Genomic DNA, 19,268 nt, shown 5'->3' with positions numbered 1-19,268 from the left:
CATGTATTTGTGCGAATCTCCGCAGGTGGCTGAACGAGGGAATTATAATGACGAATAGGTATCTCTAGAGAGAGAGATTGAGAGACTTAACTTATCCATATCCTTTTTCTCATGTGACGCAGGACTTGCTCGCTCCACCAATCGACAAGTAAATCTCCACCAAATCTTGAGCCAATCTCCGCCAAACCTGGGATGGCCCGTAAAATGATCGGTGTCCATCGCCGGATTTCTATTCTCCACTTATCCGTCAGGAACCATCACAAATGGTACGTCTTTGGTCACCCATTCATATCGATACGTGTATAGAGCCGGGATCTCTAGAAGATCCTAGGTCTAGAGGAGCGGCAGAGGCTTAAAGAGGCATACATGTACCTTGATCTCCGTTGCTTCAAGCTTCGGGAGCTATCGAGCCTGCAAGTAGCCATTTTCTAGTGACCGGCACGATTTCGTCGAATCAAACTGTTTTTATCTCGACACTGCAAATATGTAGACGCCAATTCGTATGTGTAAGACGATGCTTTCTTCGAGTCCGACGCCATGTACCACGACTCAACAGAGTTTCTCCATGTAGGAGAATACATGGAAATACCCCAATGCAATGTACACGATTGTGGCCGGAGTGCCACCCAGAGCGGAATTGAGAAATTAGACATTAGAGTTACCTGATCCAGCTTATCAGAGTTTGCAAAGGTCGAGCATATTTGTAGTTCATGATACGTGGTAGCTTCTCTACGCGGCATGCCATTTCAGATTTCAGTTATCGGTATTCGTGATAAATCAGCATCTTTCTTGGAGGGCATTCTCCAAAATCAAACCGACATTGTCATTCCTACCTCGCCAAGGCTCAGATCTATCGCCTCAGAAGGAGCTGCTATAGGCTACCAACCATGTCTCACTGTTCTAATTATACGCCTCACCTCCGAGTTTACGCTTACTGCGGTGCCTGCAATAGGCCTGTAAGAGGGGAGGATAATCTCGTTGCAGGTATGAAGAAAAAGGAGTCCTCGCAATGTGGGAGGGGAGAACAATGGTACGCTGACAAGTAATCTTAGTCCAGTTCCGTCTTTTCCAGACATTTGAAGGCGCAATACACAAAATTCCCATATTCGGAAAAGATGAGCTTGTTAAACCGGGAAAGAATGCTGTATTTTGCAAAGATCCGGATTGCTACAGATGTTCCACAAACAGGTGTGGGAGTGCGACGTTTCACGCAGATTGCTTCCATCTTTTTAACAAATATTGTCATGCCGAGGACAAATACGCGCGACTGTGGGTGGCTGCGAGAAGAATGTATCCTCTGAGGAACAACGTTTGCTTCAACAATCTCTACGACCCAATCGCATTCCAGCAGCTCAATATCGTCTTCGAACTGCTTGGGGGTGAGATCCTGCCTCTCAATTTGACGAGAGACATTTGGGATCTTGTCCCTACCTCCTCTCACATCGTTGCGAGGTTTTGCTCTGTTCTGCAGCTCGCCACCGAGATGAACTCTGCTCCTAGGGTCCCTAGTATTTGCCCTCTTGGGGAGCTACGTTTCTGGGCACGCGGCCAATGCCCTACCGTTCAGAAAGACATGGGACCCGAATGGCGTTTTGTTCGAGTCACGTTCGATTCTCGCGGTGTTAAGAAGCTTGAAAGGGTCGAAACTGCGCGCTTGCCTACCTCTGAAACGGAAACCTACACTACTGTCATGCCCGTATCCCAGTTTACCAGCATGGTCGCCGACTTTCGTGTGAGTAGTTGGATAGATGATATTACTAGACTTGGAAACACTTTTGCTAACTTTGGATCTATGAAGTTTGGCGTATGCTACTTATATGCGCAGCCGCAGCCTCTGTAGTATCACGAATGGGCTACATAATACATACTATTGGCCAGGTACCACATCTGTACCCATCCCAGCCTTGTTATTGGTTGATACCATATTGCCAATAGGAAAAGTTGAATAGCTCAATCTACAGAGAAATGAGGTCGCATGATAAGAAATGATTTACCTTGATGGTGATAGTCATGCAGTATGGGATAATATGGGGAGAAACTGGACAAGCTGTCGTCTCAATGTAACTCGATCTTTGTACGGGCATTAGAATTATATCACAAATTGCGCTCTTACAATTTATCGCCTAGAAATCGGTATTTAAATGCATGCCAAATACTATAAGTGCCGTTGAACGAGGTACGCTCTTATGCTTAACTCCGGGAGCCACACCGAGTACCCTCAAGTATATTTATGCTGTTTTAGTGGAGTCTTGCGGTATGATTAGCGCCACGGTACCTAAAGCTACGCTGACTCCTGGCAATTCCCGAACCGTAAGCACCTTGACGTCTTCTCGTAAGCATTCGACGTTAATGTTCGGATCTAAAGAGAATCTCCTATACCAACTTTCAACAACTATTTCCATACTAGCAACGCATTCATCGGCATTTGAATGAAGCGTAATCAAAACAATCAACCACAAAGGTACCAAGCTTTGGCTACCATTCACGCATAAAACCTACAGAGTAAGCGTGGTGGGAGAGTAAAGCATCGAGGCCAGCATGTCAAGCCCACGCGACACGGTTCCGCAGCTGGTTGGCGATGAATCCAACGTTAGAAAACTACCAGCGCAAAGAAAATCAAGGCAACGTCCAAACAAGCCAATCTCAGCTGAGCGGCGTATGCAAAATTGCAGAGCTCAGAGGGCGTATCGTCAACGAAAACGGGATAAATTGAAGGAGCTAGAAGCAAAGGTTGCGTCCTTGGAGCCCGGGTATAAACCTGGGTCAATTCCCAACAGGACTGCAGTGACGCCTCCAGCAACTGCGGATCCCTTGGGAATAGAAGGCTCGCCGTCTTTGCAGACACATGCTACATCAACTGCCATTGATTCTTCGCAGTCTTACAGTCTGAACGCTTGGGACTACAATACCAACGTTTGGCTAGATGATCCAGCATCCGCTTCACTCAATATCGAAATGATGACTTTACCTCAGATCAGTTCCAATGAGGGCCAGTTAACAGCCTCAGAGCACAATACAACAGAAAGCTTTTCTGATCTACTCCATAATACTGATACAAGGGAGTTGTCGAGCATGGCCACACTGGACGCACCAACATCAACTACGGCTGGGTTATCCGATAATACTGCTACTGCAACTTCATCCTCCTCTCTTCTCTCTGTCAATACATCGGCATCTATGTATTCAGCCTCGAGATCACTTACTCGCAAAGACATACACATCCACCGGCCTAGTGGCAAAGCACTCATCAGAAAACCACAGCTCATCCGCAAGTGGTTTCAATCTCTTCCCCAGTCTACGCGACGTCTCCTCGCCCAGCTGGCCAAAGACGGCGATTTCAGTTTCGTGGATATGATATCATCTCTACTACTGGCCGAGACGAGCTCAAACAGTATTGAAGACCAGATTTTCGAAGTCAGCGACCCAGAGAAGACAGAATCACAGCTGTCGGAGATGAGATTCGCCATATCGCCGGCGACATCTTACTCGCCCTATCGCAACGCCCTTCGTATCGCGAGATTCTCTTATTTTGCAGCTCTATTTACCAATTTTAGTTCTCTTGGCTTTGACTTTGGCCTTTTTCTTGACGAGCGCAGTCTATCTCCTTTTTGCGTTAACAACGCAGCTGAGGGCACCAACACTTCTACAGTGACAGAAGATGAAAACATTCCTTTTAGTCTGCGCCCGATTTCATCTCAGTACACTGTATCACATCATCCCTACATCGACGCATTACCATTTCCCACTTTCCGACGGCGTGCCTTGACCGCTCTGGTGGCGGATCCTCCACTGTTGGACGAGGATGATCTCTGTCTGGATCTAATGTTGCATGATGGGCTTGTGTGCTGGGGCTCTGCCGGTCAGAATGGTATGGATTATGGCACACCGTGGGATAGCCATAGCTGGGAAGCGAAAGAGTGGTTTTTGCGGAAATGGAAATGGCTTATTGGCGGACAAGATGGTGAACTGTGGCATAGCTCACGGTGGTGGGCGGCACAACGGGGAGAGTACATATCTATGCGAGACTAAGAAATGATGAATACTTTACTCGATATCAAAATGAGTATATACATTTGAATTATTAATGCGGAATTATCGGACTGAAGATATCGTTGTCAGGGCTGTTGGTGGTGTTGCTTACGCTCGCGCTTGTGATAGCGTCATCACGTCTGGGTACAGCATATGGACGTGGATTTAGATATAAAAAAGCCCATCCAGGTGGGATACTGAAAAATTGCAAACAGCAACAGTCTCAATCAATATCTATTGAACACCAATTACAATCAACATGGCAGAGTTTGGATTCCACACAACATCTGACGAGGCCGCCGCGGCTCTCAAGGATGCCATTACCGGAAAGACGAGTCAGTCGTTTTTACCCTTTCTTCTTCAGCATCTGCTTTGCTAATTTTAGGCATTTAGTTCTTGTAACCGGCGTCAGTCCGAATTCTCTAGGCTCCGACACAGCTCGAGCCATCCTGGCTCAGAAGCCGGCCAAACTTCTCATCGCCAGTCGAGCGGCGGACAAGCTGCAAGAAGTGATCAAGTCCCTCGACATCCCTCAAGGCACCGTCGTGCAGCCCATCGTGCTTGATCTCTCCTCGTTGGAGGCCACCCGCAAGGCTGCCGCCGAGGTAAACAGCTCTGTTACGGTTCTTGATGCCATGATCTGTACCGCCGGCGTCATGGCTGTGCCGTCATTTGAGAAGTCCAAGGACGACATTGAGATGCAATTTGCTGTAAACCACCTGGGTCACTTTCTCTTCATCAACCTGTTGATCGAGAAGCTGCTCGCCTCGGAGCACGGCGTCGTTGTGACCTATTCAAGCGAAGCTCAATCCCGTGCCAATCTGTCCTTCTTGGACGACCTGTCATACAACAACGGCAAAGACTATGAGAAGTGGACGGCGTATAGCAATTCCAAGGCATGTGATGTGCTCTTGTCAGTCGGCTTGGTCCAACACTTTGGCCAGCGGGGATTGCGTTCCTTCAGCGTTGATCCTGGTGTTATTGTCACCACAGGTCTGACGAGGAGCGTTCCGATGGAGGATTTCAAGGCACTCGGTATGTTTCTCACATACTCTTCATTATACGTCTTTTTTTATTTGCCACAATTCTAATTTGCGACAGGCTGGATCGACGACAACGGTAACCTGAACTCGGCGATTAAGGCCAAGACCTTGGCTGAGGGATCCTCGACCGGAATTATCGCCGCTTTCGACTCTCGACTATCCAGTAAGTCACCCAGTTCATTTAAGCATTCTTACACCTCAACTTCACTCGTGCAACCTAATCAAATACTGACATATTTTGCTAGACAAGGATGGCTACTACTTGGCCGACGGAGTCTTGACAAAAGAGGGCTTATTGCCTGGGGCTGTTGATCCCGCACAGGCAGAAAAGCTCTGGCGTATTAGCGAAGCTCTGACGAAGCAGGCAGCTTAAATTTCACTCTCTGTATCTTAGGTGTTTCATGATGTTTGAATCATGTAGCTTGCAATATCATAACAACGATTTGCGCTGTTTCGGTGACTGGCCGTTTGAAAACATGTATTCTCGTCGTCAGTAGGATCTGGAACTTTGCCAAAGTGCCACACAATTTTCTATTAACAATTCTTTGTGCGATTAAAGTTTGGCCAATAATCACATGATAATTTTCTGGCTTTGGTTCAGTTTTGCATAATGTGATATAAAACATTTGCTGGTGCAAGACATAGAACATTCCGCGTTATGACGTCGGGATGATCACTTCCGCGTCTGTCTCTTCTCAATTGCTTATTTTCAAGCTTAAGCTTTCCCAGCAATGCCTGCAAACTCCAATCATGAACTCACAATGTCGTCATGGCGGAATAAAGGGCAATTCAATTCACGTCACACTCATTTTTTTTCGTGTGAACAGACGATGATTCTTCTACTTCGTTCCCCTTAGATCAATCTGACTGACCTCCTTCTTTTATTTTCTTCTCTTCCAACCTATACCTATCATCAATTCTGTGTAAATCGCAGCATACAAGACAAAAGCCAAAATGGATTACAAGGCGGCATTGGTAAACGGGATCGATTCGGACTCCAAAGGCAATTCAGACGCGGTGAAGAGCTACATCCATGCTGCACCAATCACACTTCAACGAAAACCTTTTCTTCAGCCGGAGGGAGATGTGAGGCTCCAACATACTGGTATGGGATAACGAGATGGGCGAGCCGCATATTTCCTGGCACTGTAACTGAGAGATGAATGTAGGCACACCAAGAGCAAACATTGCCGCAACGTACGACCAGCCGGAAGGCTCGCAAGCTGGTAACTGGGCAAAGGAGCATCAAAATCAGACTGTGAGCTTACTTTTTGTACCTTGAATGCTTTGCGGAGCTCGCAGACTAACATGCGATATTGAACAGGTCTTGCAACAACACTGCGATTACTTTGACCGTGTAAGAGAATTTGACGCCCGTCTTTCTGATCAGCCCACCCTCTAACTACGATGCAGGATAAAGACGGTATCATTTGGCCTCTGGACACCTTCAAAGGCCTCCACGCACTAGGATTCAATTTCCTGTTCTGCATCATCGCCGTAGTCGTCGTTCACTTCGCCTTTTCCTACCCGACCGTCTCCGGACTCCTCCCCGATCCCTTTTTCCGTATCTATCTAAAAAACATTCACAAGAGTAAGCACGGAAGCGATAGTGGGACATACGATAATGAAGGTCGCTTCGTACCTCAAAAGTTTGAAGACATGTTCTCCAAGTACGCGGACGATAAGGACTATATCACTGTACGGGATGTATTCAACATGCTTAAGGGCCAGAGGTTGCTGGCAGATCCATTTGGCTGGGCAGCCGTTTCTATTGAATGTTTGTATAACGGCTCTCCGTGTGGGTTGTAAACGATGGCTAATATTGACCCAGGGTTCACAACTTACATCCTTCTCTGGCCCGAAGATGGACGAATGAAGAAGGAAGATATCCGAAAGCTTTACGATGGAAGTCTTTTTGACGAGATGGCAAAGGAGAGGAAACACTCGAGCAAGTAATCGGAGCCGTATTACGTTCGTCGCGCAATACAAAAGGCAGGGAATGGTTGAAGTCTAGATATGACACAAAAGTACCGTTTCTCCACGTCACTGTAACAGAAAAGTCTTGCTTTTCCGGGGATGATGATACAAAAGCTGATGTCCATGGCCAAGTTTCTGCGGCTGTGATTAAGACTCTACCCTCTAGATGATAAAAGCCGTTGTCTGTAGTTCTTCTACTCGTGGTTCGTTTGTTAACGTAAGTCTACTTCATTTGCCTATGATCCGTCTCCGTGCGTTCCCGGCCCCGGCCATAACTCTCTGGACGGTTTCCCAACGGCTGTCGTGTTATACATGCACCCATAAAGCCGTCCTGGTAGCTCTATTATCTCTATTATCTCTAGTAGTCTGGTAATTCTAGTAGCTTGCATACATCCGGGCATTCGCTTTGTTTGGCATACCAGATATTAGGTCTCTAAGTTTGAGACGTAATTCGAGACCTCATACACGGCCCATTTGAGCTCAGCTGCAAAGTTGGCCTCTGATATCTCCTGTGACTGATGAGTTGGTCTGCTTATTATCCCCTGCTTCGCCATTTCTGCTTCTCTATCCATGTCTAATTTGTGCTGCTTCTGCAGTTCCCTATGTTTCTTTCTGGCTTGGCGATCTTTTCCGCTAACGGATGCTTGAGTTTGACGTTTCCAATATACTGAACGCTCGAAGTCGACAACCATAAGAGTACCGCTATGTTCATCATATAGTATGTTGCGCAGCTCCGCATCGCGATGGAGAACCCTCAATTTGTGTATCGCCTTGAAAATCCTTGAGACTGCATCCGGCATGTCGAGGTTGTTGATTTGGTTTTTATATTCGAAGATAGGCCGCCCAGCCCAGGAAAAAAACAAGAAATGCTTGTAGACGCCAGAGTCATAGTAATATGGGAGAAGGAGGTCAATATTACCAAGACATACAGGAACATACTCGCCCTGGATTGCGAGGAGGCGGTCATAGATTTCGTTCTCATGTTGCAGACGGGCTAGGTCGAGACCCTCCATCCCCTTGGCGACGAGTGTATAGCCGTGTGATGATAGCCGTAGCTTGAAGAGCGAGCCACGAGACCCAGACTGGTGCAACGGCATGCAATCAGCGTCGCGACCGCGGTCTACAGCAAGTTGCTCTCTTATAAAGTGTAGAAACTCAAGCCGGTCAATGTGCTTCTGTCCGTGGCATCCAGCGTTAGGGCAACTCCTATCTACGTCTTTCCCGAGTGCTAAGCCAAGCAGGCACTGTTGAGAGCAAAATGGCTGGCTCCCTATATGAGGTTTCGTTGTTTCGTCTTGCCTCCTTTGTACAATCTCTGCCGCGGAGACATTCCCACCAGTACGATAAGCATTTGGAATAGGCGATGGGGCCCAAGGAGAAGACCATTTGAAATCCTCCCAACACTGAGGCGGGTAGGGAGCAGTCAGGGGATCAATGCGTTTGCGGTCTGTGAGTGGAATTTTTGCAAGAATGTCATCGTATTCGACTTCCCAAAGACCAAGCTTTTCAGCTTCATCATGCCAGGCCTCCGGTGGTGGTTCGGTACGTATTGCTTGTAGAAGAAAGGCGAAGACTTGGGCGACGGCCGTGCGATGGAGCTTTAGGTCGCCATTGTCCAGTACGTCCACACTAGGAACGCATACGGAAAAGAATACCACAGAAGGGTCATCGGGAATGTGGAGGAAGACAAAGGCCTGTCCTGTACACACATAGCCGTATTGGAGGCCCTTGCCAATCATGTAAGAGAACAACTGCGTGATAGCGGCGGTAGCGAGCCGCCTTGATGTCGAAACAAAATCGTCGCCATCTGTATTGATGATATCGCGCTCCGGCCGGATTTCCGAGGAAAGGCCTGTTACTAGTTGGTCGATGCTCAACTTGTGTGGTGGCTTATACTGTATGGCCGCCACGGGAGCCTGGGCGCCGTCTGAGGTCTTGCAAACTAGAAACTCATCGACCGTGTTGCCCTTCCCCCTTGATTTGCGCCGTGCTTTAGGTCTATTGGGCGCTCCCAATCCGGCTTCCTCCTCGACATTTGTGCAATCTTCGAATGTCACGGCCCCTTGCAGGTTGAGGCTGCTTTGCAGACGCGAATCCTCGCATGCGCGCTCGAACAAGATTTCAACGGCATCCTCAACAGCCGCCCGCTCAAAATTCTGCAGACCAAACTCGCTTCTAACTGGTTTGATGCGAGATTTCACGTAGTCTATTTGACGCTCCGATGGAAATTGTGGCTGAGAGTGAAAGAAATTGCTAGTCCAGAGATCATTCCAAATTTCTTCCTGCTTTGCTGCGAAGCCATCCCAAGGAACAATCCTGCGAGGGAAGATGTAGCCGGTTGGTGTTGCCTCCGTTGTGGTGTAAAAGGGAGAAGTCACCACTCGCATAGAGAGATGAAGAGAGTGGCAGGTTTCGAGATATTCTCGTAAAATCTTGGGCTTGGCTTCTTTGAACCTGCGTTGCTCCTCTCGAATCTGACACTGAAGCTGACGCTTCTCCTCCTGAATCCGGTGCTCCTCCTCCTGAATCTGGCGCCCCTCCTCCTCAAGTTGACGCCGACACTCTGCAATTTCATCCATTGTGGTGATTTTATCTGGTACGATAAATCGCCAGCGATGGACCTTGACGCCTTGGCGGCTGCGTTGCTCCTCTTGAGACTCCTCCTGGATCCGACGCTTTTCCTCCTGGATCCGACGCTTTTCCTCCTGAATCCGGCGCTCCTCCTCCTCCTTAAGTTGACGTTGACGCTCTGCAATGTCATCTATTGTAGTGATTTTATCTGGTACAATGAATTTCCAGCTAGGACGGCGCTCTGCAATGTTATCTTTTGTGGTGATTTCATCTGGTACGATGAATTTCCAGCTAGGACGGGGGTGATGGACGATGCCGCCTTGTTGGCTGCGTTGCTCTTTTTGAATCTGGCACTGAAACTGACGCTGGTCCTGTTGAATCTGACGCTCCTTCTCCTCCTCAAGTTGGCGCTGACGCTCTGCAATGTTATCTTTTGTGGTGATTTTATCTGGTACGATGAATCGCCAGCGAGGACGGCGCTCTGCAATCTCATCCATTGTGGTGCTTTCATCTGGTACGATGAATTTCCAACTAGAACGGCCGTGATGGACGATGCCGCCTTGTTGGCTGCGTTGCTCCTCTTGAATCTGACCTTGAAACTGACGCCGCTCCTCCTCTTGAATCGATTCAAGAAACTGAAGTTGACGCTCATCCTCCTGGCGCTGACATTCTGCCTCCCGACGCCGGTGCTGCTCCTCATCAAACTGACGCTCCTCCTCCCGGAGCTGACGATCAAGCTTTAAAAATTCATCTAATGAGGTGATTTCATCTATTGTGGTGGTTTCATCCATTGTGGAGGACTAGACGCGAAGACTGCCGTGATGGATGATGACGCCTTGGAGGCTGTAGTATCGGTAGTAGCCGCAATATAGATAGTATCGATAGTATCGATACACAAAGAGATGATCCAGCCAAATCAATGAAGCGGAAGCACGGCCAGCCAAGCGATCGCGCTCAGAATCACGAGCCAGCCGCGTCGACAGAATGCCGCCGACTAGGTTAGGTATTAATATTGAAGGATCGTTATTCGAGACTTTGTACCTAAGGACGGCCAACGTACGAGGCCAGCTCGCAGGCAGCTCCTTGTAGGTGATATGTGATTAGAGACATGGAGTCGTTGGGTTTCTCAAGCACAAACGCGGGTGCACGTCAAGGATGGATCGGACTTCGAAAAAAATGTGCGAAAATACATGTAATGCCAGGTGCTATAAGCGGTACCTACCTAGGTACTAGGCGTATGCGATACCTTTTGGCAGGCCCCGAAATCGCCTGACAGCGATTTCAACCTGACAGGCTTCTTCTTTGAATTTTGACAGGCTTTTTCCTAGCTAACAAATCTCAAGTTTTATCAGCTGAAATGCCGTTATACAGATTGTTACTTGGGGGCTTCAAGATCAGCCAGATCTCCGTGGTAACGGCGATTTTCCCGGTCGGACGCCCCCCCTAGTATGTGGAGCTACACAGGGATCTGACTGCACGATCTTGAAGCCCCCAAGTAGTTTGCGAGATTGTGCTGATCCAACAGCTTTCTCTAGCCTGGCAGAATTCCTACGCATAATTGAAAGATGCTATAGCTTCTCCAATGGTAACATGACGGCTCTTATGGCGAGAGTTCTGATGTGTAAATCTTGCAGCACTCCTTTCAAAACCCATGTCAGAAAACGCTCCCCTGCTCGCGTACTACGAGGTAGTGATGCTGAGCAATGAGGACGGCTGCCCTCCAAAACCTCCCACAGTACTCTGAGGTGCTGGCCCTGTCCTTCCGCTCGGAGCATCACATCACTCCAGGTTAGGTCGGTTCAGGTTCAGCGTCCGGCCTCGGGCAAACGGGGGGCTTGCTTGGGTTCGTACTTAGTACATAGAGGGCTAGTCGACAGTCTTCATTCAAGGTGTGATTGAAGCCATCCAGAAGGTCCTTTCTACCTCTAGGTACGAACTCTTAAGAGCGCAGAAGAAGAAGGCGTCATCCTCATCTGCTGGGCTGGATCATGCCGAACTCCTAAGAACGTAGAAGAAGGAGAAGAAGGCGTCATCGTCATCTGCTGGGTTGGATCGTGCCTTCTCCTTGCAATCGACTACGAGGGTTACCATATGAGTGACGACCATAAGAGGGCGTAAGACCCAATACAGAGGAGGGGCGAATGTCACCGAGATTGTTCAGTAAACATCCAGTACAGATATGCTCTCCTGGGTGAAGTGTGGTGCATATCTTGGGACATCTTGTGCCATCATCACGGTAGGGAGTCATTTGAAGAGTCATTCATCATTGGCAATTGGATATATAAGGCAAATAAGGGTCGTAGCACCACTGCGAGTGGCTTTGAAATTGCGGCGCTAGAGCATGTATCTCCGCGTATGAGTCACTGGCCGACACCTCGCACTGTCTTGGATCTGCTTGCAGGTGGTCTTGATTTTCCAGGTTGGGCTACGGACCGGTCCTCACTCTGTGAGCCAAACCTGTTGGCATTCACTGTGGATGACTTATATCCGTTGATTATGCAGGCTCCCGCCTTAGCATCAGTGACTTATACTGACTACTATATTCACTTGAGATGCATTCACTGACAGCCAAGTTACTGATGGCTTTGTTTGAGGATAAGAGGCCGACTCTTTCCTCACTAGCTAGTTTAGTTGTTCCTTAGGTCTTTAGCTGTTAGCAATACACACAACTAAACAACTAAACCCGGGCCATGGCCGTTGGAGACGCGTCGAAACTGGGGCAGTGGCGGCCAACGCTGCGCTCGCCGTTTCGCGTTTACATCATTTTGAATGGTTTGCACGAAAGAAATGATGCTTGGCCATAAAGCCGCTGGACCCCCAATTTTGGGCATTATCAAGATTTGTCTCGTCGATCGTATCGGCTTAGTCCAGTAGTCATTTGATGTGCTGTACTCGCGATACTCCATCTACAGCAGTAACCCCCACGTTTCTACGCAGAACTCAAGCAAAATCGTACAATTCTTTTCCGCCAAAATGACATCCATGGCAGCTGAGTCGGTGGCCACGATTCTTTGCACGGCCAAGCAGACTCGTTTCAACATCGATAGCTCCAGCTACCGCGAAGTTCGTCACATCAGCACCCTTGATTCCATGATACCTGTTAATCCAAGAGAATAGCTCGACATCGATGGTCTCACCATCGTTGTTACGTCCGGCGAGAAGGCAGACAAGCCTGAAAAGGCTGCTTCCAAATCCAAAGGCAAATCGAAATCAGATGGCCTTGAGATCTTGTCCAATGCCAAGCTGCGGTTGAAAGAAGGCCAGCGCTACGCCTTGGTTGGCCGCAATGGCACGGGGAAGTCGAGTGAGAATTCACATGCTTAGCACGAGAGGTTGCGAGGAGACTGACCAAGGGGCAAACTCGAATCACTCCAGCGTTGCTCAAGGCTATTGCTCAGAAGCTCATTCCCGGGATTCAAGAGGGCTCCAGGATTGCCATTCTGCAGCAGACGAAGCTCACAGAGTCCGATGAGGATGATAAGACGAACACGCAGAAAAGTGGCCAGGGAACTGTGCTGCAAGAAGTCATTGAGCGTGCCACTGCCCGAAGCTTGATTGAGCAAGAAATCAAAGGTACACACATTCTTCGCGATTACATCTACGACGCTTCAATTGACAGCTACTAGTTCTCTCGGATGGTGTTGATGCCGCGGATCCATACGCTCCTATTCGGGCCTTGAGAGGTCTGAAGCATGAGAAGCTTCAGAAGCGCCACTTTCTTGTAGACAAAGAAGCTCGACTACGAAGTGGTGCTCGAGGGTTACAGGCGAGAAAAGCTCTCGTGGCATTTGAGAAAGTCGTTGCGGACTCGCAAGCTTTGTAAGCTCATAGATTGTCAAGCTCAGGCAATCCATTTCCTGTCACTAACAAGATGCGGCATATAGGCTCGAACAGCCCGATGACGAAATCTCGACTGAAGCTCTTCAAGCGGAAACCCAAGAGGCAGCCGACATGCTGGCAGATCTGCAGATACAGGTCGAGCCTTCAAGACTAGCCCAGATTGAAGTCCAAGCCCGGAATATTCTCACGGGTCTTGGCTTCACCGAGGCATACATGGAAAAGCCCCTGTCCAGCCTTTCTGGAGGCTGGCATATGCGGGCTTCGCTTGCATCGGCTCTGCTGCAGGAGGCCGATATTCTGATTCTGGACGAACCTACCAATTTCTTGGATCTGTTGGGAATTGTCTGGCTACAGCGCTACTTGCAGGCTCTAGCAGATACAGACAAGCCCCCTACACTGATTCTCGTTTCTCACGATCGCGATTTCATCTCGCTCTGTACGGATCTTCTCATCTTGAAGGATAAGCAGCTCACTTACTTCCATGGCGACATTCAAACATACGAACGTTCGCAATCCGAGCGAATGCAGTGGCTCATCAAGATGAAGGAGGCCCAAGACAAGCAGAAAGCCCACATGGAGAAGACCATTGCGCAGAACCTCAAGGCTGGCAAAGCCAACGATGATCAGAACAAAATTCGCCAGGCAAAGTCTCGGCAGAAAAAGCTTGACGACCGCTGGGGAATGCAAGTCAGCGCCAAGGGCACTCGATTTAAGCTGAATAGGGATCTCGTCGGGTTCTTTCTTACCAGCCGAGAGGGAATCGAGATTCCTCCAGAGCAGCGACCAGTTATTATTTCGTTGCCTGAACCTCCTGAGCTGAGGTTTCCTGGATCACTCATCTCGTTGGACAAGGCATCGTACCGATATTCATCGAAATCCCCAATGATTCTTCAGGATGTCACCCTCACGGTGAGTATGGGCGATCGTATTGGTATTCTCGGCTTGAATGGTGCTGGTAAATCAACACTTATCAAACTCCTTGTTGAAGAGGCTTCGCCAACGTCCGGCACACTCACGACGCATCCCCGCCTCAGAATGGGCTACTACTCCCAACATGCCGTCGAAGAGTTAAAGGCTATCGGTCGTGCTGAGCATGGACTGACCTCACTTGCTCTCTTGACCAAGGAGGTTGACGGAGCTCTTAATGAAGGGGAGATTCGCGGGTTGCTAGGCACACTCGGTCTCCCTGGCCGACTCGCATCAGATGTGCCTATTTCCAAGTTATCCGGTGGCCAGCTGGTGCGATGCCAGCTAGCGAGACTGTTCTGGAAACACCCGCAGTGTCTAGTACTCGACGAAGTCACCACTCATCTCGACTACGAGACAGTGACTGCGCTGCGAGAGGCGTTGAACGAATGGGAGGGTGCTGTTGTGCTGGTGAGTCACGACAGATGGTTCATGCGCGGGGCCATAGAAGGCCAGATCGAGGATGCGGGGGATGACGAAGACGATGATGAAGAAGAAGAGGAAGAAGAAATGAAGCGAAGGAGAATCGTCTATCGACTTAAAGGTGGAGGAATAACAGAACTGAAAGACGGCGTTGATGGATTTTCACGCGTCATAGAGAAGAGGGCGAAGAAAATGATGGAAGGTCTATGAGGTTGCTTTTCTAAGACTTGCGCTGGCGAATAAGTGAGAGGGTGGACTATATTGAAGATATATCCAATCTTAATCAAACTGGCGCGCTTTAGAAATCCACTGTATCCAACATCTATCTCTCTATTCAGTTGCTTGGCAGCACCCGTGAATCAACCAAAATGTTAAATCCACTCTTCTCTTCCTTTCGTACAGACAACTCCCCTCCTTGAGGTATGTCAACAATAGTACCGTCAATGCACACCTTTCGCCATCGCTCATCCTCTTCTAAAACCGTAACTTTCACTTCATCCACCTCTTCATACCGCACCTCCTCTCCATCATCCCACTTCATCCCAACATGCTTTCCCTCATCATACGCCTTCATCATGACGTCCAACGTCCTTTCGCCCCCTATGGTACCGAAATGGACTAAACGGAGCTTCCCATCAAGAGGCTTACTCGCGGGAGATATCGTGAATGTGCGCTCCAAGTTAGAGAGCGGCGTGACTAGCACATAGGCATGCCTGTCTCCCGGGAGAGTCTCCCACTGCGATGCTGAGGACGAAGAGGGATGGCGAACATCTACCTGTGCATTGTAAGGGTGTGATTCGCGGAGGAGCTCTTGGGCAACCATGCCAAAGCGTTTATCGCCGTGGACACGGTACTCGGGGGTATCGCTTTCGTAGACGATGCTGGAGTGAAAGCCGTAGCTTGCCACCACGGCACCAAAGAGATGCGATACTCGAGTTTCTTCTTTCTCGAGATGTAACGGATTACTGGAGGCGTCATCTCCCAAAGGTCCTTCAGTCGTCGGTGTGAATTTGACAATGCGCGACCCCGGGGAGAACGACGCTCGGAATAGAGGCAAGTTTGCGGGAACACCGCTGAATAGCGTCCTCAGACCCAGTACGAGAGGAGAGGCATCTTCAGTCTTGCCATCTTGGGTTGTCTGAAGGGGCTTGTGCAAAGAGTGGAAAAGAGCATTTCCTGTGCCCAGCGGGAGAAGAGCTAAGAGTAACTGTCGCTTCTCTAATACAGATTCATCGTGAGAGCTCCCATTTATCAGATCGACAACGCCGCCATCTCCGCTCAGAAGAATAATGGTCCTTGATTGAGCGATTTCGCCAGTCGAGTTGCCCTCAGAGCCACCAACACGTCGGGCGAATTTCCGAACGCTTTGCGCATCTTCCGTGACAAGAACGTTTGGTGACTCTCGGACGTCTGCATCGGATGACTGCTCTGCGATCACGGTCCAGAGAGGTTGTAATACACTCTGCCAGAACTGCAGAGAGAGACCGACACCCGATTTCGTAGATACAACGACATCGACTTCCTGCTTACCATTTACAGGCCGCAGATAAGAAGGTAGGCCGGTGATGAGACGCTGCCGGAGTTCATCGGGGATAGCGTCCGCGAGCAAGAGCAGTAGTCGGAAGCGATCTTCTGGACTCTCCGGGCTCTCGACCAAAATTGAGATTAAGTAACCTGCCTTTTGGCTGGAAGATTGTGCAAGGTCAAGAATAAACAGCAAATTCTGATATTTTGCTTCACCTTTGCCATTATTGCTGTCATTCCAGGAGATACCGCCGTCCGAGACCGAGACGCTGGTAACATTTGTCAGCCCCGCTTGGGGCTTCGCGGAGCTCATTAAAAAGGTTAAAGGATAAATGCGATAGATAAAATGAGTAAATTCGTTAAGAACGATACCAACGCAGGCAGAGTTGGCAATAATATGAGAAACCCAGAGGGCTCTAAATGAGACGCAGTTGGCTCGTGTATATATCACATACCTTGATGGTATGAGCTTTGGCGCAGCAATTTTGTGTCACATCTGAGTCGCAGCGACGGGGTGCACGCGATCCGGCGTTAATTCTGCGTGATTCGGCATGATTCGCCGCTCCTCCTTTGGTGGGGGTTTGTAAAAGGATCATAGTTTCACACATTCGACATAAGCGCATCCTTCACGGCATGTAAGTGGGCTCAGTTTATCTAGACTTTTGGTCGACACTCGCCAATGGATCATTTCAAGTCTCCAAAGGATCATTTCAGGATTTTTGATGTGGGCAATGCCCTTTATTAACTTAAAGGCCGACTATGCCGTCCGTCGTCGCTTGCTTTATTACTTTCACTGGGCTTTGGCTTTGGACAAAGGTCCCCAGTCTGGTCGAGGATTCATTTGGTATCGCACAAGTTTCTGGGTATCCCGTAGGCGGCCCAGTCGTGCGAGATCCTCGTTGAATACCAGCGTTTTCCTCAGCTCTAGTTCGCTCGGGCTTGAAACTTGCTCATCAGACTTTTCCGCCGCCTCTGCGCTCTGAGGCTCTTCATCTGCCTGGACATCTTCCATGTTGCCATCAGGCTCCTGCGGTGCTCCATCTTCTCGACCAACTAGCCCGGCAGAATGTAGAATCTTCCAGCCAGGCATCAATGGTGTAAACTTTGACGCTTTAATAGGAGATTTTTGACGGATCCATTCTGTCATGATCCACCAAATCGTAGACCAAGGGGCATCCGTCTTGACGCTGCCCGGTCGGCAGTGGCTTCGCCCAACTTGATAACCAAGATGTATCAGAGCGCCACGGAACATGTCATCGCTCGGGGCAGCACAAGAAATTACAGTTGCTAGCTTGGAGGGGATAACAAAGAAGGGACAGTGGTCAATTTCCGCATGCTGAGCATCCTTGGGGTCCACGGTGGGATCGGCCTCAGGTCCCGGAATAATCTCTTCCAAGGCCGTTCGTAGCATGCCTTCTAATCTTGGGAGAGTACCATAGACTTCTGGCGAGGCGTTGGGAATTTGATCGAGAAGCTTTTGGATGAAATCTGCCGAGTGGATGTGACCTCCGTACATCGGACCATTGACATGCATCACATGGCCGCAATGCTGGCAATGTCTATCAGCTGTTGGTCCTGCCGCCATGCCATGCTTATAAAACGACCCGCTGCCTTTCTTGTTAGGCGTTGGTTTGCTTCTCAACAGATATTGGGTCTCAAAGGCAGAACATCCGTGGTCGCAGCTGTATACCACCATGGTTTTGGATCCCAAGAATTTCACGGCCTGCGGTGATCTGGTGACCTTGATGAAAACTTTTGTGTAGAAATCGATGGAAAGAGAGAGCAGGGGTTCGATGGCCAGACCATATCGGGCACCAGAAGTCGCAACAGCATTCAGGATCAGTCGCAAGCCAGCTTCATGCGAATGCATTCCCTTGATAGGGGTACCGCCGTACAGGGCAAATGTCTTTTCGCAGTAGCTATGGCCCGCCCAGACAGCACTATCAGTGCAAGTGATGCAAAGAAGGCCTCCATCATCTCTAACCGATTGTAATGCGGCGTCGAAAAAAGGTGCTGCAGTGCCGTACGGATCTAGGTCGATGACATCGAATTTGTGAGACTTGGTGGGATTTCCGTGGCGATCCCTCTTGGAGAGGCCATCTGCGATTGCGCGATACATGTGCGCAAGAGCATCTTCATTCGTTACTGAGATTATATCATCGAGACCGTTGTGGTTCACATTGAGCTTGATAGACTCGGCCGCCGATTTGGAGAGGTCGTTTGCGTTGATAGAAGTGACAAAAGGAAGTTCATGGCCATATCGCAGCGCTCTCAATCCAGATGCTGACAAGGCGTCCAGCATTCTAAATGTCGATTTGTGACCCTTCTGCTCATCTAAGGCCTCAGTAGCCACGTCTGGCGCAACGTCCGCCGTCGCTTCTGTCTCGATTGAATTGTTGCCGTCATCTTTCTCGTCTCGCTTTCGCTTTTTGCTGTGCTTATTCGATCTTGCCAGAATCTTCTCTTTCCTTTTCGCCAATATGTCTTCTCCATATGTTTTGATGGCAAGAACAGACAGGTCTCGGTTGTACTGCTGGATCGGATTGTAGAACACCTGCTGCACCTCTCCTCGGTCCTCTCCAATCTTGGCACCCTGAGGCACTAAGATGGTTGCCTTGCCTTCCTTTACCACGCGGAATTGCTTCCCATCCTTCTCCACGGTTTCAATTTCGACAGTGCCTGCCATTGGCGCAATTGAAGAAGACCAACTGGGAGAATTTCTGCTAATAAGGCGCCGGGTCGTGAGTGTGTTGACTTTCGGGGCGATACTACCGCAGGGACTGGCAGGTCTCACTGTTGCCGGAAGACGCAGCAGAAGCTTTAGGGAAGAAGCGCAGCGAAACATGCAATATCCAACTGCACCTTTGGGCAACAACCTGTTTGCGATCCTGATGA

At 49.2% G+C, this 19,268-nt stretch overlaps 7 protein-coding genes across 7 annotated transcripts; 5 read left to right on the top strand and 2 right to left on the bottom strand.

Moving 5' to 3' along the window:
* Positions 1 to 445: 445 nt before the first annotated feature.
* Positions 446 to 1,898, top strand: V8C40DRAFT_172613 (uncharacterized protein). Its single transcript, XM_083211620.1, has 3 exons — positions 446 to 984; positions 1,053 to 1,732; positions 1,799 to 1,898. Exons 1-3 carry the CDS (start codon positions 888 to 890, stop codon positions 1,838 to 1,840), a joined length of 819 nt encoding a protein of 272 aa, XP_083075469.1. The 5' UTR covers positions 446 to 887; the 3' UTR covers positions 1,841 to 1,898.
* A 447-nt stretch (positions 1,899 to 2,345) lies between these two features.
* On the top strand, positions 2,346 to 4,193 carry V8C40DRAFT_238781 (bZIP transcription factor). The gene has a single exon (XM_083214516.1). The coding sequence runs from the start codon at positions 2,539 to 2,541 to the stop codon at positions 4,027 to 4,029; it is 1,491 nt and encodes a 496-aa protein (XP_083075468.1). The 5' UTR covers positions 2,346 to 2,538; the 3' UTR covers positions 4,030 to 4,193.
* A 716-nt stretch (positions 4,194 to 4,909) lies between these two features.
* On the top strand, positions 4,910 to 5,468 carry V8C40DRAFT_238780 (uncharacterized protein). The gene is made up of 3 exons (XM_083214515.1): positions 4,910 to 5,064; positions 5,131 to 5,235; positions 5,318 to 5,468. Exons 1-3 carry the CDS (start codon positions 5,043 to 5,045, stop codon positions 5,443 to 5,445), a joined length of 255 nt encoding a protein of 84 aa, XP_083075467.1. The 5' UTR covers positions 4,910 to 5,042; the 3' UTR covers positions 5,446 to 5,468.
* A 455-nt stretch (positions 5,469 to 5,923) lies between these two features.
* Positions 5,924 to 7,208, top strand: V8C40DRAFT_238779 (Caleosin related protein-domain-containing protein). Its single transcript, XM_083214514.1, has 5 exons — positions 5,924 to 6,177; positions 6,242 to 6,330; positions 6,397 to 6,429; positions 6,486 to 6,849; positions 6,904 to 7,208. The coding sequence occupies exons 1-5, from the start codon at positions 6,027 to 6,029 to the stop codon at positions 7,026 to 7,028; spliced, it is 762 nt and encodes a 253-aa protein (XP_083075466.1). The 5' UTR covers positions 5,924 to 6,026; the 3' UTR covers positions 7,029 to 7,208.
* Positions 7,209 to 7,474: 266 nt separating this feature from the next.
* Positions 7,475 to 9,628, bottom strand: V8C40DRAFT_273717 (uncharacterized protein; the record flags this gene model as incomplete). The annotated part of the gene is made up of 1 exon (XM_083220520.1): positions 7,475 to 9,628. The coding sequence occupies one exon, from the start codon at positions 9,626 to 9,628 to the stop codon at positions 7,475 to 7,477; it is 2,154 nt and encodes a 717-aa protein (XP_083075465.1).
* A 2,682-nt stretch (positions 9,629 to 12,310) lies between these two features.
* V8C40DRAFT_238774 (P-loop containing nucleoside triphosphate hydrolase protein) lies at positions 12,311 to 15,458 on the top strand. The gene is made up of 5 exons (XM_083214513.1): positions 12,311 to 12,683; positions 12,738 to 12,924; positions 12,996 to 13,193; positions 13,247 to 13,439; positions 13,505 to 15,458. The coding sequence occupies exons 1-5, from the start codon at positions 12,594 to 12,596 to the stop codon at positions 15,057 to 15,059; spliced, it is 2,223 nt and encodes a 740-aa protein (XP_083075464.1). The 5' UTR covers positions 12,311 to 12,593; the 3' UTR covers positions 15,060 to 15,458.
* Positions 15,184 to 19,059, bottom strand: V8C40DRAFT_273715 (S-adenosyl-L-methionine-dependent methyltransferase; the record flags this gene model as incomplete). Its single annotated transcript, XM_083220519.1, has 2 exons — positions 15,184 to 16,572; positions 17,227 to 19,059. 2 exons carry the CDS (start codon positions 19,057 to 19,059, stop codon positions 15,184 to 15,186), a joined length of 3,222 nt encoding a protein of 1,073 aa, XP_083075463.1.
* Positions 19,060 to 19,268: the final 209 nt, after the last annotated feature.

This window comes from Trichoderma camerunense (genome assembly GCF_050948025.1).
Source record: "Trichoderma camerunense strain CBS 138272 chromosome Unknown V8C40scaffold_5, whole genome shotgun sequence".
NCBI classification, from domain to species: domain Eukaryota; kingdom Fungi; phylum Ascomycota; class Sordariomycetes; order Hypocreales; family Hypocreaceae; genus Trichoderma; species Trichoderma camerunense.
The sequence above is the reverse complement of the archived record's forward strand: the minus strand, read 5'-3'. Positions and strand labels throughout refer to the sequence as shown.

Bases quoted from the DNA above. Each gene is read 5' to 3' on its own strand.
- V8C40DRAFT_238781 (XM_083214516.1), top strand. From the start codon at position 2,539: ATGTCAAGCCCACGCGACACGGTTCCGCAGCTGGTTGGCGATGAATCC.
- V8C40DRAFT_238779 (XM_083214514.1), top strand. From the start codon at position 6,027: ATGGATTACAAGGCGGCATTGGTAAACGGGATCGATTCGGACTCCAAA. The intron at 6,178-6,241 runs GTATGGGATAAC...AGATGAATGTAG, and splicing joins TGTGAGGCTCCAACATACTG to GCACACCAAGAGCAAACATT. The intron at 6,850-6,903 runs GTTTGTATAACG...ATATTGACCCAG, and splicing joins GGCAGCCGTTTCTATTGAAT to GGTTCACAACTTACATCCTT.
- V8C40DRAFT_238774 (XM_083214513.1), top strand. From the start codon at position 12,594: ATGACATCCATGGCAGCTGAGTCGGTGGCCACGATTCTTTGCACGGCC. The intron at 12,684-12,737 runs GTTCGTCACATC...CCAAGAGAATAG, and splicing joins ATAGCTCCAGCTACCGCGAA to CTCGACATCGATGGTCTCAC. The intron at 13,440-13,504 runs GTAAGCTCATAG...TGCGGCATATAG, and splicing joins GTTGCGGACTCGCAAGCTTT to GCTCGAACAGCCCGATGACG.
- V8C40DRAFT_238780 (XM_083214515.1), top strand. From the start codon at position 5,043: ATGGAGGATTTCAAGGCACTCG. The intron at 5,065-5,130 runs GTATGTTTCTCA...AATTTGCGACAG, and splicing joins GGAGGATTTCAAGGCACTCG to GCTGGATCGACGACAACGGT. The intron at 5,236-5,317 runs GTAAGTCACCCA...ATATTTTGCTAG, and splicing joins TTTCGACTCTCGACTATCCA to ACAAGGATGGCTACTACTTG.
- V8C40DRAFT_172613 (XM_083211620.1), top strand. From the start codon at position 888: ATGTCTCACTGTTCTAATTATACGCCTCACCTCCGAGTTTACGCTTAC. The intron at 985-1,052 runs GTATGAAGAAAA...AAGTAATCTTAG, and splicing joins GGAGGATAATCTCGTTGCAG to TCCAGTTCCGTCTTTTCCAG. The intron at 1,733-1,798 runs GTGAGTAGTTGG...GGATCTATGAAG, and splicing joins GCATGGTCGCCGACTTTCGT to TTTGGCGTATGCTACTTATA.